Source organism: Rhipicephalus microplus, chromosome 1 (genome assembly GCF_043290135.1).
Source record: "Rhipicephalus microplus isolate Deutch F79 chromosome 1, USDA_Rmic, whole genome shotgun sequence".
NCBI lineage: Eukaryota > Metazoa > Arthropoda > Arachnida > Ixodida > Ixodidae > Rhipicephalus > Rhipicephalus microplus.
Genome location: NC_134700.1, coordinates 234,040,290 through 234,060,932, shown reverse-complemented (window position 1 = coordinate 234,060,932; position 20,643 = coordinate 234,040,290). Strand labels below are relative to the sequence as shown.

The following is a 20,643-nucleotide window of genomic DNA, read 5'->3' as shown; positions in this document are numbered from 1 at the left end:
GCGGCTGAGCTGCGTAGCGCAATATTGTTTTGTGATAGGTCGGTGGGGAGGCGCTTCAGAAAGAGTTTCCGAGTGTGTTCATATAGCTGACTGCTGGGTACGATAGAGGGGGTTAAACACAGGGTCACTATTGATATAATTAGAATAGCAGACTAAGCAGAACTAAACGTGCACCAGGGCGAATGCCACGACATTTGGATGCCAATCATGTGTAGAATGCTGGCAGTTTTCTGCACTGAGTGACCTTGGCAATACTTAAACCTCTCGCAGCCTTTTCAGACGCTGTGCCCACATTCGTTGACGCGACTTCTGTTTGCCAGTTGCCTCTACTAGTGGCCAAGAAAGATGCATCGGGTTTCGCACAAATAGATCCTCGTGCATATTCTATGCGCCTTCATTTGACTTTGATGTGTTGCGCCATCACGTAGACGATCACACTTCTGAAAGTACTACCTCGTTGGACGAGCCACTCGATGTGCCGCGCACATCTAGCGGCTCGTGAATGCGCACAATGAATGCTATAATTAACGATTGCAAGCTGTACATCTGTTCAAAGCCCGAGATTTTATACCCTTGGCGCAAAAGTAAAACACGACTTTTGCATAAGTAAATGTATATTGTTCTAATTACGTTACGCTTGATCCTTGAAAAATGCCGAAAGCAATACGTTATTTCTCCTCCCCCTCCCCGCTCCTTTCCATTTTTTTCAAGAGAATATTGATTGCCACGGGATAAAGTTTATGTTGACAGAGTTACAACCAGGCTGGCATAATTCGCCCTTGAAGAGGATAATATTGTCACGGTTTAAGTAGATGCCTGAGATGACGACGACGAAGTGCTGAGCGTGAACGTGCTCGGACTGCAGCATCGTTGTACGCATTAGCTCGCCAGTATATTCGCCAGTACGCATTTGCACGCCAGTGTATACTTCATTCCCCGTAACATCATTGGTGGAAGGTGCGGGGTACCACTCGCTATACAGCCCAACGAGCTGGATCTTCGCAGCGGACGGCGCATTACAGCTACCACGATGACTGACCAGGCTACTCAATGTCAACAAGATCCGTCAGCCCCGCAGCCGATCGTTGTGGTGTAACCTCGTGACCCAGGCCCATTCAACGGCACAAGTGGCATAGACGTCGATGACTGACTGGTTCAATATGAGCGCGTCAGCAGCAGCAACCATTGGGATCTGACGCTTATGTTGGCGAACATCATCTTCTACTTGCATGGCACGGCAAAACTTTGGTACGAAACACATCAAGAAGAGTTGACTAGCTGGGACGTCTGTAAGCAGAAATTGCGCTATCTATTTGGGAAACCCATCGGACGTCAAGTGGCCGCAAAGAAAGAGCTTGCGACTCGTGCTCAGACATCCACAGAGCCGTACATCGCGTACATCCAGGACGTGTTGGCTTTGTGCCGCAAGGTCGACAAGGACATGCTCGACGAGAACAAAGTCGGACACATCCTGAAAGGAATTGCGGATGACGCCTTCAATTTTCTCCTGTGCAAGCACTGCTCGACGGTGGAGTCGGTCATCGAAGCATGTCGTCGCTTCGAACAGGCAAAAAGTAGGCGCATAGTTCACCGATTTGACCGCCTTCCCAACACGGCGGCTACGTCCTCTTGCGAAGATTTGCCCGCACTACACCAACCACCAGCGCCAGAAAACGTCATCAGAATAGTCCGTCGGGAACTCGAGGCTATGGCTCCCGCTATGTCTAGCGTCAGCGCGCCAGGACACAACCCCGATGCTGTTTCAATGATACAGGCCGTGGTTCACCAAGAGATCGCAAATATGGGCATTTCGCCACCTCATCAAAATGTCCCTGCTACTTCCAGCTCGGCTCCAGTCGTTGCGGCTGCCACTCCGAACCACACGTTCGCGCCAAGATGAAACCCAGCTGAATGGCGCACTGATGATGATCGGCCCATATCTTTCACGTGCCATCGGATAGGACACATCGCTCGCCATTGCCGCAGCCGTTGGACCTCATCACCTCGACAAAGCTTCTATGATTGGCGGCCTCGCTCAGAACGTGCACCTTATGTCCCGTCCTACCGTGCTGAGACAGGTGCAGAGCATAATCCAGAACGTCGGACCAGCCGCTCGCCATCGCCCGTGCGTCGTCAGTCCCGCTCGCCCCAACCCCGCCGTTCTCGGTCTCCCTACGACCGTCGCTCGGAAAAATAGCCGGTGCAGCTCCCGGAGGTGACGCTGCATACACGACTCGGACGGCAAATCCTCTGATTACTCCCGACCAGCGGTGCAACCTTCTTACGATTCTCGTTAACGGTTTACCTATAACTGCTCTTATTGATACCGGTGCACAAATATCTGTGATGAGCTCAGACCTCCACCGCCGCCTCCAAAAAGTTCTGACGCCTGCGATTGCACCTACCGTTCGTACAGCGGATGGGAGTACTCCTGCTGTTCTTGGAATGTGCACTGCGCGATTAACAATTTCTGAGCATCAAACTTCAGTTCTGTTCGCTGTACTGGAAAATTGCCCTCATGACCTCATCCTTGGACTCGACTTTCTGACTTCACACGCTGCGCTCATTGACTGTTCCAAAGGTCTTCTTCGGCTCGAACTACCATCCTTTTCGGAGACCGCCTCTACCAGCCCACCTCGTCTACGCTCTGTCGATTTCCTCAGACTTCCGCCGCAAGCCGCAGTCCAAGTCCAACTCTCGCCATATCCTGCAGTACCCGATAGTGATTATGTTGCTGCCCCAATTTCTGACGTCGCCATGACACGCAATGTTGCACTCCCCAACACGGTGGTTACCGTTAAGGACAACCGAACTTCATTTCTCGTCCTCAATTTCGGCCTCTCAGCGCAAGTTATTCCTCGCGGCATGTCACTTGCGCTTCTGACACCACTGGTCGACCACACAGTTTCCGCCCTAACCACCGATTTGCCACCCGATTTTTCATCAACGTCATTCTCGTCACGTTCCTGTTCCGACCTTTTTAAGCCAATACTATCTGACAAGCTCACCTCTGAACAAGTCTCTGCTTTCTGCCGCGTGCTTGCTTCTTATCAGGACATCTTTGACTTCGGCGACCGTAATTTGGGCCAGACATCCGTGGTAACCCATCGCATCGACACCGGTGACGCTCGACCCATTCGCCGACGACCCTACCGTGTGTCAGCCCCGGAGCGTGCTATTATACAGCGAGAAGTCGATAAAATGCTTGATAAGGGCATAATCGAACCCTCATCTAGTCCCTGGTCCTCACCCGTTGTACTTGTTAAAAAGAAGGACAATAGCTGGAGACTCTGTGTTGATTACCGCCATCTCAACCATATTACCAAGAAAGATGTCTATTCCCTACCGCGCATAGATGATGCACTCGATTGCTTGCACGGTGCCAAATATTTCTCTTCAATAGACCTTCGCTCAGGCTACTGGCAGATCGCTGTGGACGACAAAGACAGAGAGAAGACGGCCTTCGTGACTCCTGATGGACTTTATCAGTTCAAGATGATGCCTTTTGGATTATGCAATGCCCCCGCGACATTTGAGCGCATGATGGACTCTCTCCTTCGAGGAATAAAGTGGACCATCTGCCTCTGCTATCTTGACGACGTTATTTTTTTCGACTACTTTCGACGGCCATCTTACCCGTCTGTCCACAGTGCTTGATATTTTCCGACGTGCCAACTTGCAACTTAACTAGTCCAAATGCCGCTTTGGGCAACGCCAAATCTGCGTACTCGGCCATCTTGTTAACGCTGCGGGCGTTCAACCAGACCCTGCGAAAGTCTGAGCTGTTCGTGACTTCCCCACACCCCGCTCAGCCAAGGACGTCCGAAGTTTTCTGGGACTGTGCTCCTATTTCCGTCGTTTTGTCGAGAAGTTTGCTGAAGTAGCCCGTCCTCTAACCTGCCTCCTCAAAACGGATGTCGCATTCACCTGGGGCCAACAGCAAGCAAACGCCTTCTCGTCGCTCGTTGACATTCTCACCAATCCACCAGTCCTAGCACACTTCGACCCATCTGCCGCCCCGGAGCTTCGTACTGACGCCAGTGGCCACGGCATAGGCGCAGTGCTGGCGCAGCGGCAACAAGGCATGCAGCGCGTCGTCGCGTATGCAAGCCGACTGTTGTCGCGCTCGGAACAAAATTATTCCATCACAGAACACGAGTGCTTAGCTCTCGCCATTGCGAAATTCCGACCGTACCTGTATGGCCGACCATTCTCAGTTATTACGGACCACCATGCGCTTTGCTGGCTCTCCTCACTGAAGGACCCTACGGGACGCCTTGGTCGCTGGGCGCTGCGCTTACATGAGTACACTTTTTCCGTATCCTATAAATCTGGACAACTTCACAAGGATGCCGCCTGCTTGTCCCGTTACCCAGTCGATCCCCCTGACACGAGGGAAGATGAGCAAGAGGTCCTCGTTCTTTCAATTACCGACTTCAACGACATAGCTGCTGAACAACGCCGCGACCCATCTTTGCGTGCTATTATCAATGGTCTGCACTCTCCCCACCCTGACAACTCCTCACAACTGTTCGTTCTTCACAACGACATCTTGCACCGCTACAACGCCCGCCCTGATGGTGCTGAGCTTTTACTGGTTGTTCCTGTGCATCTTCGCTCAGACGTTTTGGCCCAGCTGCATGATGCTCCTCCGCTGGACACCTAGGGGTGTCACGCACGTATGACCGCATTCGCCGCCGATTCTTTTAGCCTGGCCTTTACCGTTCTGTGCGACAGTACGTTGCGGCGTGTGACCTCTGCCAGCGCCGCAAGACACCTGCTCTGAGACCTGCTGGTACCCTCCAGCTTATTGAAGTACCAGATGAGCCATTTTTCCGAGTCGGCCTCGATCTTCTAGGACCTTTTCCCGTGTCGGCCACCGGTAATAAGTGGATTGCTATTGCTACCGACTACGCAACGCGGTATGCCGTTACATGCGCCCTCCCCACCAGCTGCGCTACTGATGTAGCCGATTTCCTTCTTCATGACATCATTCTGCGTCATGGCGCTCCTCGTCAGTTGATCACCGACCGCGGCCGCTGTTTTCTATCTAAAGTAGTCGACGAGCTCCTGCGATCCTGCTCTACCCACCACAAGTTCACTACAGCGTACCATCCGCAAACCAACGGCCTCACGGAACGCCTCAACCGTACCCTGACGAATATGTTAGCGATGTACGTCTTCAAGGATCACAAAGATTGGGACATCTACTTACCCTTCGTTACCTTCGCATACAACAGTTCACGCCATGATACAGCCGAATTTTCTCTTTTTTACCTACTGTTTGGTTATGACCCGCCTTTGCCCATGGACACCATGCTCCAATCTGACGCCCCCTCATCTACTGCTTATGCTCGTGATGCCCTGGCCCGAGCTGACATCGCCCGCCAAGTCGCCCGGGATCGTTTATGTGCCTCGCAGCTTAACCAAAAGAGTGCTTACGATCGCCGGCGCCGCGACGTACAGTACTCTCCGGGGTCACTCGTCTTGCTGTGGTTACCATCACGTCGTGTTGGTCTCTGCGAAAAACTAATGTCCCGTTACGTTGGCCCCTACCGCGTCATACGCAAGGTCACCAGCGTGACCTATGAGATAGCTCCACTCCATACCACGTCAGTACAAGCTTCAGTCCCGACCGATATAGTGCACGTCTCGCGGCTTAAACCATACTACTCACGCCCCGAGAATTGATCGCACCGGGACGGTGCTTCTGCCACCGGCGGGTAATGTCGCGGGCTGAGTAGATGCCTGAGATGACGACGACGAAGTGCTGAGCGTGAACGTGCTCGGACTGCAGCATCGTTGTACGCATTAGCTCGCCAGTATATTCGCCAGTACGCATTTGCTCGCCAGTGTATACTTTATTCCCCGTAACAATATAAAAATATTAGTCAATTGGGGCTGACAGCTCCAGAAACCCCAATTTACTGCGATATATATGTGCATCAATGAAACACACATATGTAACAAGTCACATGACGCCTAAGTGACAACCAATCTTCCAATCATCTCCTTGCCTGAGAGTTGGTAGAATGCATGCAGTGTTGACCAATCAACATGTTTGAATATAATGTGTGTCATCTGCATTACTGAAAAGAAAGTTTTCAAGTCACAGGGCTATAATCGCGAAGCAGTTTGTTTGAAAGAATATATGACAACCACTGAGGGCCAGCGCTAGACCTCCCAAACGCACTTGTCTATGAAAATGGTGATGATTGTAATGGTGCATGGTTGTGGTGTGAAAATGATTATGATGATACAAAAAAGTATAATAATTTCCTCCCACAAGGAAGTCGAACTAAATCAGGCTGTCGACGCTCAAACATAATAAATAAAAAAAACTTTCCTGTTCAATGAACCCTCCTTCCTGCTCTCTCGATTCTCCGATAGATAAAATACCCTTTGTCATTGTTTTATTTTTCGTGTTGCGTTTAACCACACTTCGAGTGGATGATGAAGCCTGCATCTCCGCGGTACACGCCAGACGATCCCGCTCCCATGCATGATCCTCGGGCGGACAGTGCAAAGGTCGCGCTCCCTTGGAGGCAATATTTTGCTAATAAAATGACGCAGGCACAGTGCCGTTTGGCAGTTCTCTAAGAAAGATAGAACCGTATACAGGCATTCGGTATAGTCCCAAGGAGTCGTCAGTCGCTGTCTCCTGGAGAAACGCGGCTTTCATGGACGAGACTAATGCGCCGACTGCAGGATTTGGCAGTTCTGTCAGCGTGTCCGAACCTCCCCGCGGCTTTTTGTTCAATAACGGAAGTCCTTCGCGCCCAAAAAGTGATCCGGCGTGGCCCCCGCCGTGTTCGCACGACTACGGCTCGAGGCTTTTGGCCAAATACGCGCCACGTCGAAGTGCTCGCGCGGGCAATGCGATATCGAGAATGAAGACGCCAACGCTCGGCAAACTCCAAAAAGCCCACGGCGCAGCTGCGCTAGCGGCGGCTCACTTCCCCGAGCCGGAACAAGGGGGCCAATACCGTCACGCTATTTACGTGGGCGTCGTGAGGCAATTACAGCACGTCAGGCGCGTGACCCAGCCCCTTTCGGAAGGCTCGATCCGCTGTGGTCGGCGCTGCTGCCGGCTCAATGGCGGCAGCCCACGATACGTGTCCGAGAGGGCCCCACCAGTCATTCTTTATCCCCCCCCCCCCGCCACACGCCACGCGGGCTTGACGCGAAGCTGCTGACTGCCACCCTTTTGTAGCTGACTGAGGCCACAAGCCGGACGCATTTTGCACACTTGTCAGCGAGACACTTTTCACCTTGACGCGAAGCTCCGAGGCAACAAGCACACGCTAATGCATGCATGCATGCATGCATGCATGTATGTATGTATGTATGTATGTATGTATGTATGTATGTATGTATGTATGTATGTATGTATGTATGTATGTATGTATGTATGTATGTATGTATGTATGTATGTATGTATGTATGTATGTATGTATGTATGTATGTATGTATGCATGTATGTATGTATGTATGTATGTATGTATGTATGTATGTATGTATGTATGTATGTATGTATGTATGTATGTATGTATGTATGTATGTATGTATGTATGTATGTATGTATGTATGTACCGGTGGCCATGTGAAATTTCGTAGAGCAGCCCATAACGATGCTGTAAAGCCTGCTGGCTGGACTCTCCAGTGTGCCTTAAGGAGGCTGGATGATCGACCTTTTACTCTGGAGAAGATCTTGGGAGCGTGGCCTTCATGCACTTCAGCCCAGAAAGCCAAACCAGCCCTTCTAAAATTCTTGAGCGCAACGTCACCGTGCGACCGCCTGTGAAACCTGAATTGTGTGTGCGTTGTGCGTGTTATGTGCAATGTGTATTGTTTTTCTCTTTCTCTCTTCACCTTCATTACCCTCTCCCCCGCGTAGGGTAGCAAAGTGAACTTATTGCAGTTAACCTCCCTACCTTTCTGATATTTTTTCTTCTCTCTATCTCTCTACTTTCGGTATTCTGCATTTCGCCCATTGATTCCTGTCAAAAGGAACGCCTATTTCTGCCAGATATTCCCGCATGTGTGATGTTTTGCACAGTAACCGTGCACGAAATAATATTTCGCTAGATACCCAAGACGCGTAAGTATACATTAGTCGGTGAGACGAAAAAGAACCCCGAGTTCGTGTTTAGGCGATGATCATGCACGCTGTGCGGATAGTTATCTGACGTATCGATTAGCAAGTGGTATACTCTCCCGCTTGAACCCATCGCTCGTCGATCATCTTTGTGCTTGGCCAAGCACGTTTAGCCACTATAGCCTTTCGAAGGCAATTTCAGTGTGACACTTCATATCACTCAGGTTAGCACTTCTGTGACATGACAAGTGCCCTTTTTTAATCAGGGTGTTCCTTTTTTCTTAGCCTTTTTGGGGTGACCGAGGCTCACAAATTCGCTCACCTTTACTCGTATAGACACCATCTTACGTGTACAGAAAAACAAATTTATCGTCAAACTATGCGGCTTTCTTCAATCGACTACTAACATTAATACTTCGCAGTATCGTTGTTGTTTATACAACGATATCGCCAGGCACTCTTACATGATTGCAAGGAAGTATATATGCAGATTACTTAGGGCAGGTAATAACCGCGGAGCTGAATCACGAGATTGAAGTAACTAGAAGAATGAGAATGGGGTGGAGCACATTTAGCAAGCACTCTCAAATCATGACATGTAGATTGCCACTATCCCTCAAGAGGAAGATATGTAACAGCTGTACCTTGCCGGCACTTAGCTACGGAGCAGAAACCTGGAGACTTACAAAGTTGGTTCAGCTTAAATTGAGGACGACGCAGCGAGCAATGGAAAGAAAAATGGTAGGTGTAACCTTAAGAGACAAGAAGACAGCAGAGTGGATTAGGGAACAAACTGGGGGTTAAGGATAACATATATAGTTGAAATCGAGAAGAGGAAATGGACATGGACCGGGCATGTAGCGCGTAGACAGGATAATCGCTGGTCATTAAGGGTAACTAACTGGATACCCAGTTACTGGATTCCCAGTAACTGGTTAGGGGGAGACAGAAGGTTAGGTGTGCAGATGAGATTTAGAAGTCTGCGGGTATAAATTGGCCGCAGCAAGCACAGGACCGAGTTGACTGGCAGAATATGGGAGAGGCCTTTGTCCTGCAGTGGACGCAGTCAGGATGATGATGATGATGATGATGATAATGACATATGCAGAGCCGGCGCGAAAGTCTTCCCCGTTTGATGACCAGCATGCTTTAGCACACACGCGGCCTTATTTGCTTCACTTGCACTTCATTAAAAAACTATTCTGTTTATTCTTACCCGAACAAAGAAACACTTCTTCCCAAAGTCATCTCGCCTTCTTTTTGGATGCACTTGTTTACTTACGAAGCAAGCGCAGAACGTTAAGCGGTGGCCTGTGCGTGCGAAATACCCCTCCACGACAACGCATAACTCCTTCATGATGGTGTGATTTAACGCAACACGCGTTCGGCGCATCTATTTATAGAGGTTAGTATTCAGCTGGCGCAAATAAGGTGCTTTCAGCCATCCCCATCCTTTAGTTCTTTCTATCCTTTTTTTTTTGGACGTATATATGGCAAAAATATCTCCAGAGAGTTCTTATAATGTTTGCACCCACTTTTAGGATAGCTACAAGCGCACTTTCGCGTGAAATATTGTGCACGCCCTTGTAGCGCATTTTGAAGCTTTTTAAAGAGGCGGGTATAGATTATACCGCCAACAGGTTGTTCCGACCACACAACTTCTTCTCTATATACCTCAGAGAGAGTGCCGGAGTACATAACGAATGAGGTGCGCTGCACACCTTCGGATTGAAGGCGACTTCAAATAAGAAAAAAATAAAGCACAAGCAAAATATACGAAGCCGGAAAACCAGCCCCCGGGAGGTTTTAACATATGAAAAGAATATTTAAGCTCCTTGCCATCTGTTGCCCTTTTCTTTACACACAAGAAAAAATAGTCACGAACACCACAACTATTTTTTTGCGCGTGGCGTGAACCCCGCGTGTGCATATATATATATATATATATATATATATATATATATATATATATAATTTGTGTACGCGCGTGTGTGTACGCCACAAGGGGGGTATATGCGCTGTGCCGAACGTCTCGAAATTCGTAAATGCGGCGCGGTTGTTTCCACGCTCGAACGCAGGGCCATAAACGGGAAAGCGATCACGTGGTAGCACTTGCACGCGTGCATAAAACGAACACGCGCTGCTTTCCATGAAAAAGAGACGGCGCGAAAGGCGTCGCCATGCAAGTGGAAGTGCCGTATCTTTTCGCACGTTGACCGTCTCCGCAAAGGAAACGAAGCAGAATCATCGAGGAAGAGGAGCCACAACGAATAATTCACTTTAAGTACATACCACCGGGTTACTTACAGAGATGAAGGAAACTGTAAATATAAAGGCTCTTTGTATTTGTTAGACACAATATTTATTGAGAACTACCAGACCATAACGCCAGAGAAAGTACAGAGGATGTTAACGTATATAAAAAGAAACCAAGTCGATGAAGAGATAATTTGCAACTGTCAGGATGCTAACCTGCCGAATAACGCGTTCGATGTTCTACCTGAAAGCCATGTGCACGGCGTCGGTTATCCCCACATTCAGTTTACACAATATGTGCATTTAAACGTTAGAGCGTCAATCAGCCCCACCTGATGGCATGGAGACAAGTGTGGAACGCTTTTCTTGCCTGTTTGACGTCATGCACAGAACGTGATCTTGTTATGAGATGGAAATTGACCAATAATCCCTCGCGTACCACCTGAAGGCATCAAATCTGCCAGAACGAGACCCTCCCTATGAATGACGGAAATTTAAGGCCTCGCTTTCTCTGTCAGACACAACATTATTGAGGAATAACAGACAATAGAGAGAGAGAGAGAGAGATAAAGATGCAAGGAAAGGCAGGGAGGTTAATCAGACAATAAAATTGACACCTTTTAAAGCTGGTAGACGACCAGAACGTGCATGTGAGATCTCGAGCCAGCAGGTAAAGTTGTCTTGCTGCATCATTCCTTGATATAGGAATCGGGACTACACGGGTTCCTTCATGGGCTAAGCGGGCTGCATCATCGGCTAATTGATTTCCAGTAATACCCATATGTCCAGGCAGCCATTGATATATAATATCATGCCCTCGTGCTAGAGCTTCATGATGGCAATGTCTTATTTCTTGTACCAGTTGGTCATGACTCCTCCTACGCATGGCAGACTGCAAACTCTGAAGCGCTGCCTTCGAATCACAGAATATGACCCATTTTCCTGGACGTTCTTGAACGAGATATTGTAAAGCAGCCCTTATAGCAGCAAGCTCTGATGCCGTAGATGTAGTCATATGCGACAACTTAAACTTGATTGTCATTTCTGCAGCCGGAATTACAGCGGCACCTGATGAGCTGCTGGATGAGACGGACCCATCAGTGTATATCTGCGTTCGGTCTAAGTACAACTCATGTAATAATAGCAATGCAATAACAGACAATAATGCCAGAGAAAGTATAGGGGACGTTTTTATAAGTAATTGTAAGGTATATGAGAAGAAACAAACTCGATGAAAACACATACATTACATAAACTTTTTACATATACAGTTAGTTTCCTATAATTATTGAGATAAAAACATTTTCGTAAAATAACTTCAGTTTGCATACTCTGGAATTCCGCAGTATGCAAAGCAAGCACTCGGTAAACACTACGACATTCTAGTACTGCTCATTTAAGCCCAAGTTACGAGATTCAAATAGCTGTAAGATGATTTCGCACCCGTCACCATGGTGCATATGTTGTGGTTTATCGTACTGGAATTGCTGCCTCGAAGGTCACGAGTTCGAATCCCGGCATCGGTGACCGTGATCTATGGAGGCGAGGCAAAATATGGAGGTCCATGTGTTTAGAGTTAGGTGCGCGTTAAAGAAAAACAGCAGGTGGTCTAAATTTTCACAGTCCTACCATACGGTGTTCTTCGTAATGATATCATGGTTTCTAGGACGTACAACCACAACAATTATATTATGTAGGAAGACTTTCTTTTGTACGTTTGCATTATTTTGTACGCCTGACGATTCGAATTCCCTGGCTTTTGCATGGGGCCCACTAACAATATATTCAGACGCAGTTACGACAGCGAATAGTGACATAAAAAAAGAAAGAAAAATGTCACCACGAGGATGGTTCCATGAGCGAACATTTAAGCGTTCTCATCTGGAGCGCTGGTCCAATGGTTATATGGTGTTTCAATGCTGACACGAAGGTCACGAGGTCGAATGCCTCCCGCGGCCACGGCGTTTCAAAGGAGGCAAAAGCCTAGAGACCTGCGTGCCTATAGATTTGCATGGGTGCACGTGAAGGTGTGGGAATTTTCGAAGCACTCTACAAAGGCGTCTCTCATAACCATTTCGTGCGTTCGGTACGAAAATAAAAGCGACTATTTTCGTATAAACTTGATCACTGATATGTGTGTAAGTGATTCTGGTAGTAGCAGCACAAATGCGGTATGTAGAATGAATATAGAATCACATGGAAATAAGAAGGCAAGAAACTCGAGAGCGAGTAAGGGAGAGTAAGAGAAGAGAATATTAAAGTGGTGAGCACGATCGTCGTGCACGGATCTCCACGTGTGGTCGGCCGTAAATCTCCGCGCCCGGGGCCGGCGGCGATGACAGATAGGTTACCCCCTCCTCTTCCCCTTGCCCCTTTTTCAGTTGGCCCGACAATCGAGAGCCGTGCGCGCTCTGGAGCGGGCGAACTGCAGCCAAGTCCTCGCTGATGAATGCGCGAGCTAATTGAGTGACAGCCGCGAGTGAGCTCGTTCTGCGGAAGCTGCACGTCGCCGCACGCAGAAGCGCGCTGTGCACGCATGCGACGAGCTGCAACGCACGCTCGGCCTTTGGGACACGCTTCTCTCACGACTCGGCGATGGCGGCGAAGCAGGGAAGCGCCTCATTATCGACCCTCCAAGTGGCCCTGGAGAGTACGGGGAAGCGTCGCAGCGCGTGCAGAGCGCGTGCCGCTTGAAGACGTGCGGCTAGACGGCCCGGACGCTACACAGTTCTCTAAAGAGAAAGGAGAGCGGCACAGTATCTATCTATCTATCTATCTATCTATCTATCTATCTATCTATCTATCTATCTATCTATCTATCTATCTATCTATCTATCTATCTATCTATCTATCTATCTGTCTATCTGTCTATCTGTCTATCTGTCTGTCTGTCTGTCTGTCTGTCTGTCTGTCTGTCTGTCTGTCTGTCTGTCTGTCTGTCTGTCTGTCTATTTTTTTTGCCTGGCGTATGAGCGCGAAACGCCCGTCATTCATGGCGGCGCCACCTACGTAGGGCTAAGTGTCTTTGTACTTAGCCTTTGAGATCAGCAACTTTGACGTTTGCTAATTTCACAGGCTATGCCTTGTATTGAAGGGGTTGCCTGCTGAATGAACGCAAAACACCCGTCATCTATCACTTCACTTACGTATGGTTAATTATAAATACGTCTACGCCTTTTTAAAACTTTCTCACGTTATTTTTGCAGCATATAAGCTCCAAAAACGTAAAAACTTATTTGAAGACAACCTTACTTAAGTGGCGCCACCACCGCAGTTCCGACGACGGCCGCTTCCCAAGTGACCGCTGATGATCCGGCAGGCAAGGGAAATCTAGGAGGCTGTGGTCTGGATTATAGAAGTCCACATAAGTACCTTTTGTCCACATGACGGCTCCAGCTACATTCCTTGTTCAATGACTTCTCATAGATTCAAGCCTCTATCTATACCTATGTATTCTTGGGAGGGAATATGAGGACTCATTGGTGCAGGGCGAAGCATAAGCAAAGCTCATATCCCAATCTATTACAAAGCTGATTTCACGCAAAAGATGACGCAGAGGGTACACCCAACTTTTGCGCGAACAAATGAAGAAAGCTCAAATATGAGTAAATGCGGTACTTAGTTGCCTGACAGTTTGGAACATAGGCGGCATGTAGCGCGGTCATGTATATCTTTTCTTTCATGCTTAGACGTTTTGACAGGTGTTTCGCGTGGCAGTGTTAGGCCATCCAGACCAAAATCTTCGTCGCTCCACCGTGGCTAAGATACTCGGCTGCTGACTCGCAGGTCGCGGGATCGAATCCCGTCTGCGGCGGCCGGCGGTGTTTCCGATGGAGGCGGAAATGTTGTAGGTCCGTGTGCTCAGATTTGGGTGCACGTTAAAGAACTCCAGGTGGTCGAAATTTCCGAAGGCCTCCACTACGGCGTTTCTCATGTAGATATGGTGGTTTTGGGACGTTAAACCCCACACATAAAAAAAATTGCCCGCAGCTTCCCTCGGGGGAACACTGAGGAGGATGCGGAGCATATAATTGGTTAACGGGGTGTTAAAGTGCGACTTACTTGGGTCGATGGCTAAATTGGTTAACGTGGTTGTGAAATGGGGTGTTAAATTGCGACTTACTTGGGTCGATGGCTAAATTGGTTAACGTGGTTGTAGGAGGGGGTGTTAAATGAGTGAACACGTACACACGTATGCGAAAGGACGGCGCTGGTCGAAGGGACGTCGATCATTGTGTTTGTGGATTCGTTAGAATTCATTTCACCGCGACCTTGGACGTCGACGCGCCGTACAAACCAACCGACGAGCGGCAACTGAGCGAGCGAGCGCCGACCTTGAGTATATATACAGCGCGACGGCGCATGCGCTGTCAGCTGTCGAATGTTCTCGAAGGAGAAGCGCGCGCGGCACAGATGGTGGGCGACGGCGCGACGGCGCATGCGCGCGCGTCAGCTGTCGAATGTTCGAGAAGCGGTGCGGACGGCGCGGACGGCGCACTACAAGGCGCGAGTATAAGATGCTTCCGCATCTAAAATATTCGTCGTAGCCGCCGCAGTGCCTCAGCCGTACGTGGCAACAGTTGCGCTGCTCGGCTGCTGCCCAGAAATACGCCCTCTTTTCCACTTGTCAGCATACATGTATACTGCTGATACCAATGACGGCATCACATACGTCATTATTGAGCGATCTTAGCCATTTCTGGGAAACCGGAATTCGTTTAAGCATGCTACGGGTAAAGGTCGTTATTATTCCGTGCCGTACGTTTTCAGCTCCATCAGCTTTGCGTTCCGAAGCCCATTTATTTTCAAGGTTAATAGAGCAGTTCTGGCCGCAGGTAACTAGGTCACCGATGCAAAGGGAGTGGCAGTGTCGAGACTAGCGGCAGCCCTGACTCCTCAATACCCACCAAAATTATTGTTTTTTTTTTCTTAGAGCACGTACACCATGGTGTAAATAGCGGCGTTCTTTTTCCGGAGGTCTGCACCACGGGAGGTTGAGAAAGGAGGAATGACAAATCTACGCAGTAGTAATTGTTTGCCTACAAAATAAATCATATATCCATGGACTCGTACTACACACGCGTAATATTAGGAAACTGGGATATAGGTTCGGACGCCTAAGCACACATGGCTTCACTTGGCAGTAGTTTGGTTAGAATGCAACAAATACCTTCCACTGGTTTTCGTCGGACGACGCCACTTCTTTGTTACTTCCGCGTCTACAAGTGCACGTCTTTACATCTGAACGTATACGTTCATACTTCGGCCTTAATATCTTATTTTATGTCAGTGAAATGTTCCTTGAATTACGCCGGCTACATTTAGTTAAGCTTTATATTCGTGGCCCGACAATGGAGCTATTCTTTTGTCTGTTCTCTCGTTTTTCGCGCTGTTTCTTTTTCATTATGTCGTACCAACACGCCCAAGCAACCACTTTAGAAGCTATTCGTTCGTTAATGGTGTTTTCTGTTGGTCCACCGGCTTCCCTAATAATAAGTAGAGCTTCGCTATTAGCTTAAATGTGTTCTTTGACACACTGCAGTTTCGACGTAGGCAATTTGGCGGGAGTGGCGTATGCGCTGTGAATTCACAACTGTTCTAGTTCATAGCAGCTTTCCTTTCATCGGGTGGTACTATTCGTTATCAACATGTCCAAGACGCGATTCCTTGATCTATTGAATGTCATTGTTTAGGCACATTGAGGGCAGCTCGTAGCATACCAAGAATTATTTTTTTCTCTCTCTTTTGTCATGCTGCGCTGTGTCTTAAAGCGCGGTACATGCTTGCGTGGACTACCTAAGACTCCGCAGTCCTTAAGAAAGAAAAGAAAGAAACAACCCAAAGCAGCAGTGACGATGCTGGTGTAATCTGCATAAATCGTCTTGTGTAACGGCGCTCACGAAACGAGCTTGATCGCGTCGCGGACCGGTTTCGCCCACGCCCCCTCGCACGGCGTTTAAGTCCGGATAAATAGCCGTTATTAACCGTAATTCATGACCCTGACTAATTGCTCCCCGCCCTGCGAATACAAGAGAAGGAAGATGAGAAAGAAACAAGAGCAACATAGTTCTTGGACGGTCACGAAAACTAAAGAAGTAGTAAGCTAGCCTAAGTGCACACGTAGGCTTTCAGTGCTTTATAGGACATTGTGCAACCAAACCACACGCAGCGAAAAATGTGCACGTGCTGTAGCCGCGAAAATGAAAACGCTTCTACTCGCGCGGACGTGTCGGATTGATTCACCAACTGTGACGTGAAACACATTTACTAGCAGGAAATACCACCTCCTTGGTATATGCTGTTCGCGGCGAGGCGTACAGGTTCGGCAGGCTGCAAGCGTAATGCCATCATTGCCATTATCCATCAGTTTAAGCGGTGAAAAAAAATTCATATTGAATAATTACCCACATTTCTGTTTGTTTCGCTCCACCGAATTCCTGAACGTTTCGTTACGATTAAGCGAATGCGTTACACGCGCGGTTTGTGGATCGGGAATAGAAAACAGTGTTCCAGGAATGTGCAGTGTCCTTGTTTCAGTGATTACATACTGGGTAATACATGGAGGGCTGTTCGCGTTGAGCATTTCCATTGATTTCGGTACAATGTATCTATTCTAAAAAGGAGGCCTCACCACTGTGCATGTCGAAGTTTCAAATGCCACTGAGTGAACATGAAATAAAAAGCGGACCTCATCAATTAAAAACGACGAATGGGAGCCAAGTCGAGAAAATATTCAGAAAATGGGTGACTAGAACAAATAGCTGATAGAAAACAAAATAAAAAACAACAAACAGACAATGCAACTACTAGCTGTGCAATCAGGTCTCTTCTTCGGCTATTAGGTGTTTAAGCACTATATTAACTGTTTAAAGAACAGATTGGGCTTAATTGCTAAATATTTGAGGAAGCGCAAACCTTCTTGAAGACCGATGGAAAACTGTTGGTGATAATGTACTCAACGAGTTGCAAAAGAAAATTGGAAGTGCAGCGCTATCAAAACGGTTCTACCGCGATCTTCGACGTTGGGATGTTGACGTGACAACACCAACTGATATTTGAGTTTTTTTCATAACCTACACGAGTAGTAAATGACGACATCGCTTAGCCGGCAAAATAACTTTCCCGTTCGTCTTGTCAACACCTTCCTTCTTAGTCTCGCGCGTTCATCGCGTAACCCAAAAGTATGCGCCCTACATTACAGTTTCATAATGGTTCCGGAGCCCTCCACTACGGCGTCTCTCATAATCATATGGTGGTTTCGGGACGTTAAACCCCACAAATCAATCAATCAATCAATCAACAGTTTCATAATGGTACCCCTGAGAGAAATGTGGCGCTAGTGTCTATGGGATCTGCATCGCCTGATGCTTCAGCCAGGATCAGAATTATGGGTAGTGTATGAAACTGCCTAAGCTGCTCTTTCGGCCCTGTGCGGCCTGCAATCACTTTGTAGCAAGAAGCAGTATACATCTAAAGCTCAACGGTTCCACGACGCCACATTCACCCATGTGGTGTCACCAATTCAAATTGGCTCGCGAGTTTCACAACTAGCTGTTGCGAGTTTCACAAGAGAGTTTCACAACGATCCGAATCATCTAAAACACAACAGCAGACAAAGGCGCAAAAGCGTTCCAAGCTGCGCAAGCACTACGACTAAGTAGGAAGAACGTGAGGAGATGGGAAGGGATCATTACCCATTATTACGCCGTATTGTGAAGTATATTGTATAATGATCAGTCACCAACTGATTCAGCTCTCAATATTATCGATCATTAACCATCAATGTATTGCCCATAATTCTCATGATGGATAAACGATCGCAACGCCACAGTACCCGCTCGTAAATATTATAGTAAGATATAAGCGCACTATATACCACCTAGCTCGCGTTACGTACAACACCATTTTTCCTCATCTGCTCGTCTGTCAAAGACAAAAAAAGTAGATCATGAATGTGACAGGAACCGAACACACAGCACAGCCGCACACGCACTTGAACACAAATGTGAAATATGCGTTAACAAGTGGCAAGAGCACGAAGTTTTAAGTCAGCTTTCATATCTATAACAGGAGCCGAGTTCACCAACATCTTCGTTCATACAGACGCTGCTGTTTTTAGGCCGGTTGGTTTCACTGTCGGGGCCCGGGTTCATAATTGTCTCTTACGCAAGAGTTCCTTTTTTTTTTACGAGCGCATAAGCTTTTAGGTAACTCTATAGCTTTAGATCATCGACGACGGCAACCCGCCAATGGCAAAAAGTATTCACGTACTAACAGTTATTTCTTGAATGTGGCCCCAAACTTGAATGACATCGGTGGTTGCAAAAAAAAAATGATTACAAGAAAAATTTATCATTACGGGTGTCATTCTGTCTCACTTTAGCTGTTCGCATTATAAAGCATATTCCGTGCGTCTGTGAAATGGCAAGTTCGAACGTAAAGTGGCACTTAGGAAAACGTTGTGGTTACTGAACAAAATATGTGCACTGTCCATGGGAAGCGATCTGCGCCCGTATTCACAAAAATGCCTTACGCCAAATTTTTTTCGTATTAGCATACTTCAGCCAATCAAGATGCGGGACACATCATTAGCGAAGCTGGCTTACCGACGGGAAAAATGCACTTACTAAAGGAAATTTTTGTGAACTCAGCCCGTCTCCAAATCGAAAAGTCATGATCTAGTTATTAAAAATCAGAAAACGAAGTCCTCACGTGCAAACGTAATTCGATGAAAATGAATATGATATTCACGCCCCGAAAAAGAAAAGAAAGATAAGAGAAACTCGTCCTACCTCAAACACGTGGCTCCGCCCATGGCTCCCGTTCTTCAAGTTCGCGCCGCTATGATGGGGAGAGCCCGGAGGAGCTCTTCGAGCGTTCGATGACGTCAGCCGGCGACAAGTCCTTTCGCAACGTACACTAGCTCGCAGAAGCTCGCCGCGGTCCACCACTTGCGTCGCTTTTTACGACAGTCGGTCGGTCTGTCGAGGCGCCGCGCAACCACCGCTTCCTGTTCAGAGCGCGTCCGAGTCCCGGGCGACAGAAGACGACGTCGTCAACGGACGGGCGGGCGGACGTTTTTGTGGTCGACGCTAAATTTGCCGCCGCTCACAACTCACGACGCGGAGCGGTGCCATCCTCTCGCGCGAAGACAAAAGCTGGGACGAAAAATAATGCCCCGCTCGGGCATCGAGCACGTAGCACGCAGGCACGCGAAATGAAGAACGAACAGGGGGGTGGGGGGAGGGGGGTATCGTTAATGGTGACGCTGGAGGGACTGTGTGGTGGTGCAGGAACTCTACACTCCAACGCGACGTTTAGGAAACAGTCCGTGATCGCTTCGTGTGGGAAAAAAAAAGCAAGACGACGAGGCAATGCGTCGCGGCCGATGTCGTCAATGAAAATGAGCAGGAGAGGAAAAGAAGAGAGAGTGACGCTCCTCGGGTATCGTGTAGCGGTCTTACTGAGCATCCGCTCCCGTGAGCCACCGTGCCGAACTCGTGGCGCGACCTGCGCTCAAGTGTGCACACCGCTTCTCTGTGGTCGCGAAAGAAGAAGCTTTGGAGGAGGGATACGGATGTATAAGCTATAAGAGCTCGGGTGCCAGTGGAAAACAGAAGCGAACAACCGAATAAAGGCACAATCCACGGGAGGAGTCTGAAGAAGGCGGTGCGCGGAACGATTCGCAAGACGTGTCGATCGCCGCTGTCTAGCTAGGGGGCGGCGAGTCAGTCGGGTGTGGGGGAGGCGATGGCGAAAGAAGGGTAAGCGAGCCAAGTTGTACGTCGGAGGTGTCTTAACGCAGCAGGCGCAAGCAACACCGTTCGTCACGGACCACCCAGCGGACGCCGCACGGGGGCCGAGCCTATTCTCCGTCGGGTCGGTGCGTGCCCTCCCACGGCGCTAAGCGCTTAGTAGTCGTCGCCGCGGTCGTAGTAGTCGCCGTGGTCCGGCAGGCGCCGCGCCAACCTTTTTTCTTCCGTGCGGCCGCTGACGAATCCATCGGCCAAACAGCAGCGGTAGCGGCGGCGTGCCTGGGCGCGCGCGCTGCGCTGCTCACTCACACGCACCGGGCCACCTGTGGAGGCGCACGACTTACAAACAGAAAGGGCTGCTGGCTGCCGGGGCAGATGCGTGCACCCTTCGCGGCGATCGCGGGAGGGCGCTTGCGACGTCGTCGACGACGTTTGCGTGCCTAGCGAGAACCACCAGCTCGCTTTCACAAACCTCGCCGAGAGAGGGGCGCCAAGGGTCCGTCGCTCCTCCGCCTTGCTCCCGCTGCTCTCGAG

At 48.8% G+C, this 20,643-nt stretch overlaps 1 protein-coding gene across 1 annotated transcript in view; it reads right to left on the bottom strand.

The window, feature by feature from the left end:
- LOC119159521 (ADAMTS-like protein 4) overlaps positions 1 to 19,491 on the bottom strand; it is a 62,428-nt gene extending 42,937 nt beyond the window's left edge. Inside the window, exon 1 of the mRNA XM_037412314.2 lies at positions 19,147 to 19,491. Coding sequence (XP_037268211.2) covers positions 19,147 to 19,169 — 23 coding nt within the window. The 5' untranslated portion in view covers positions 19,170 to 19,491. The remainder of the gene's footprint in view (positions 1 to 19,146) is intronic.
- Positions 19,492 to 20,643: the final 1,152 nt, after the last annotated feature.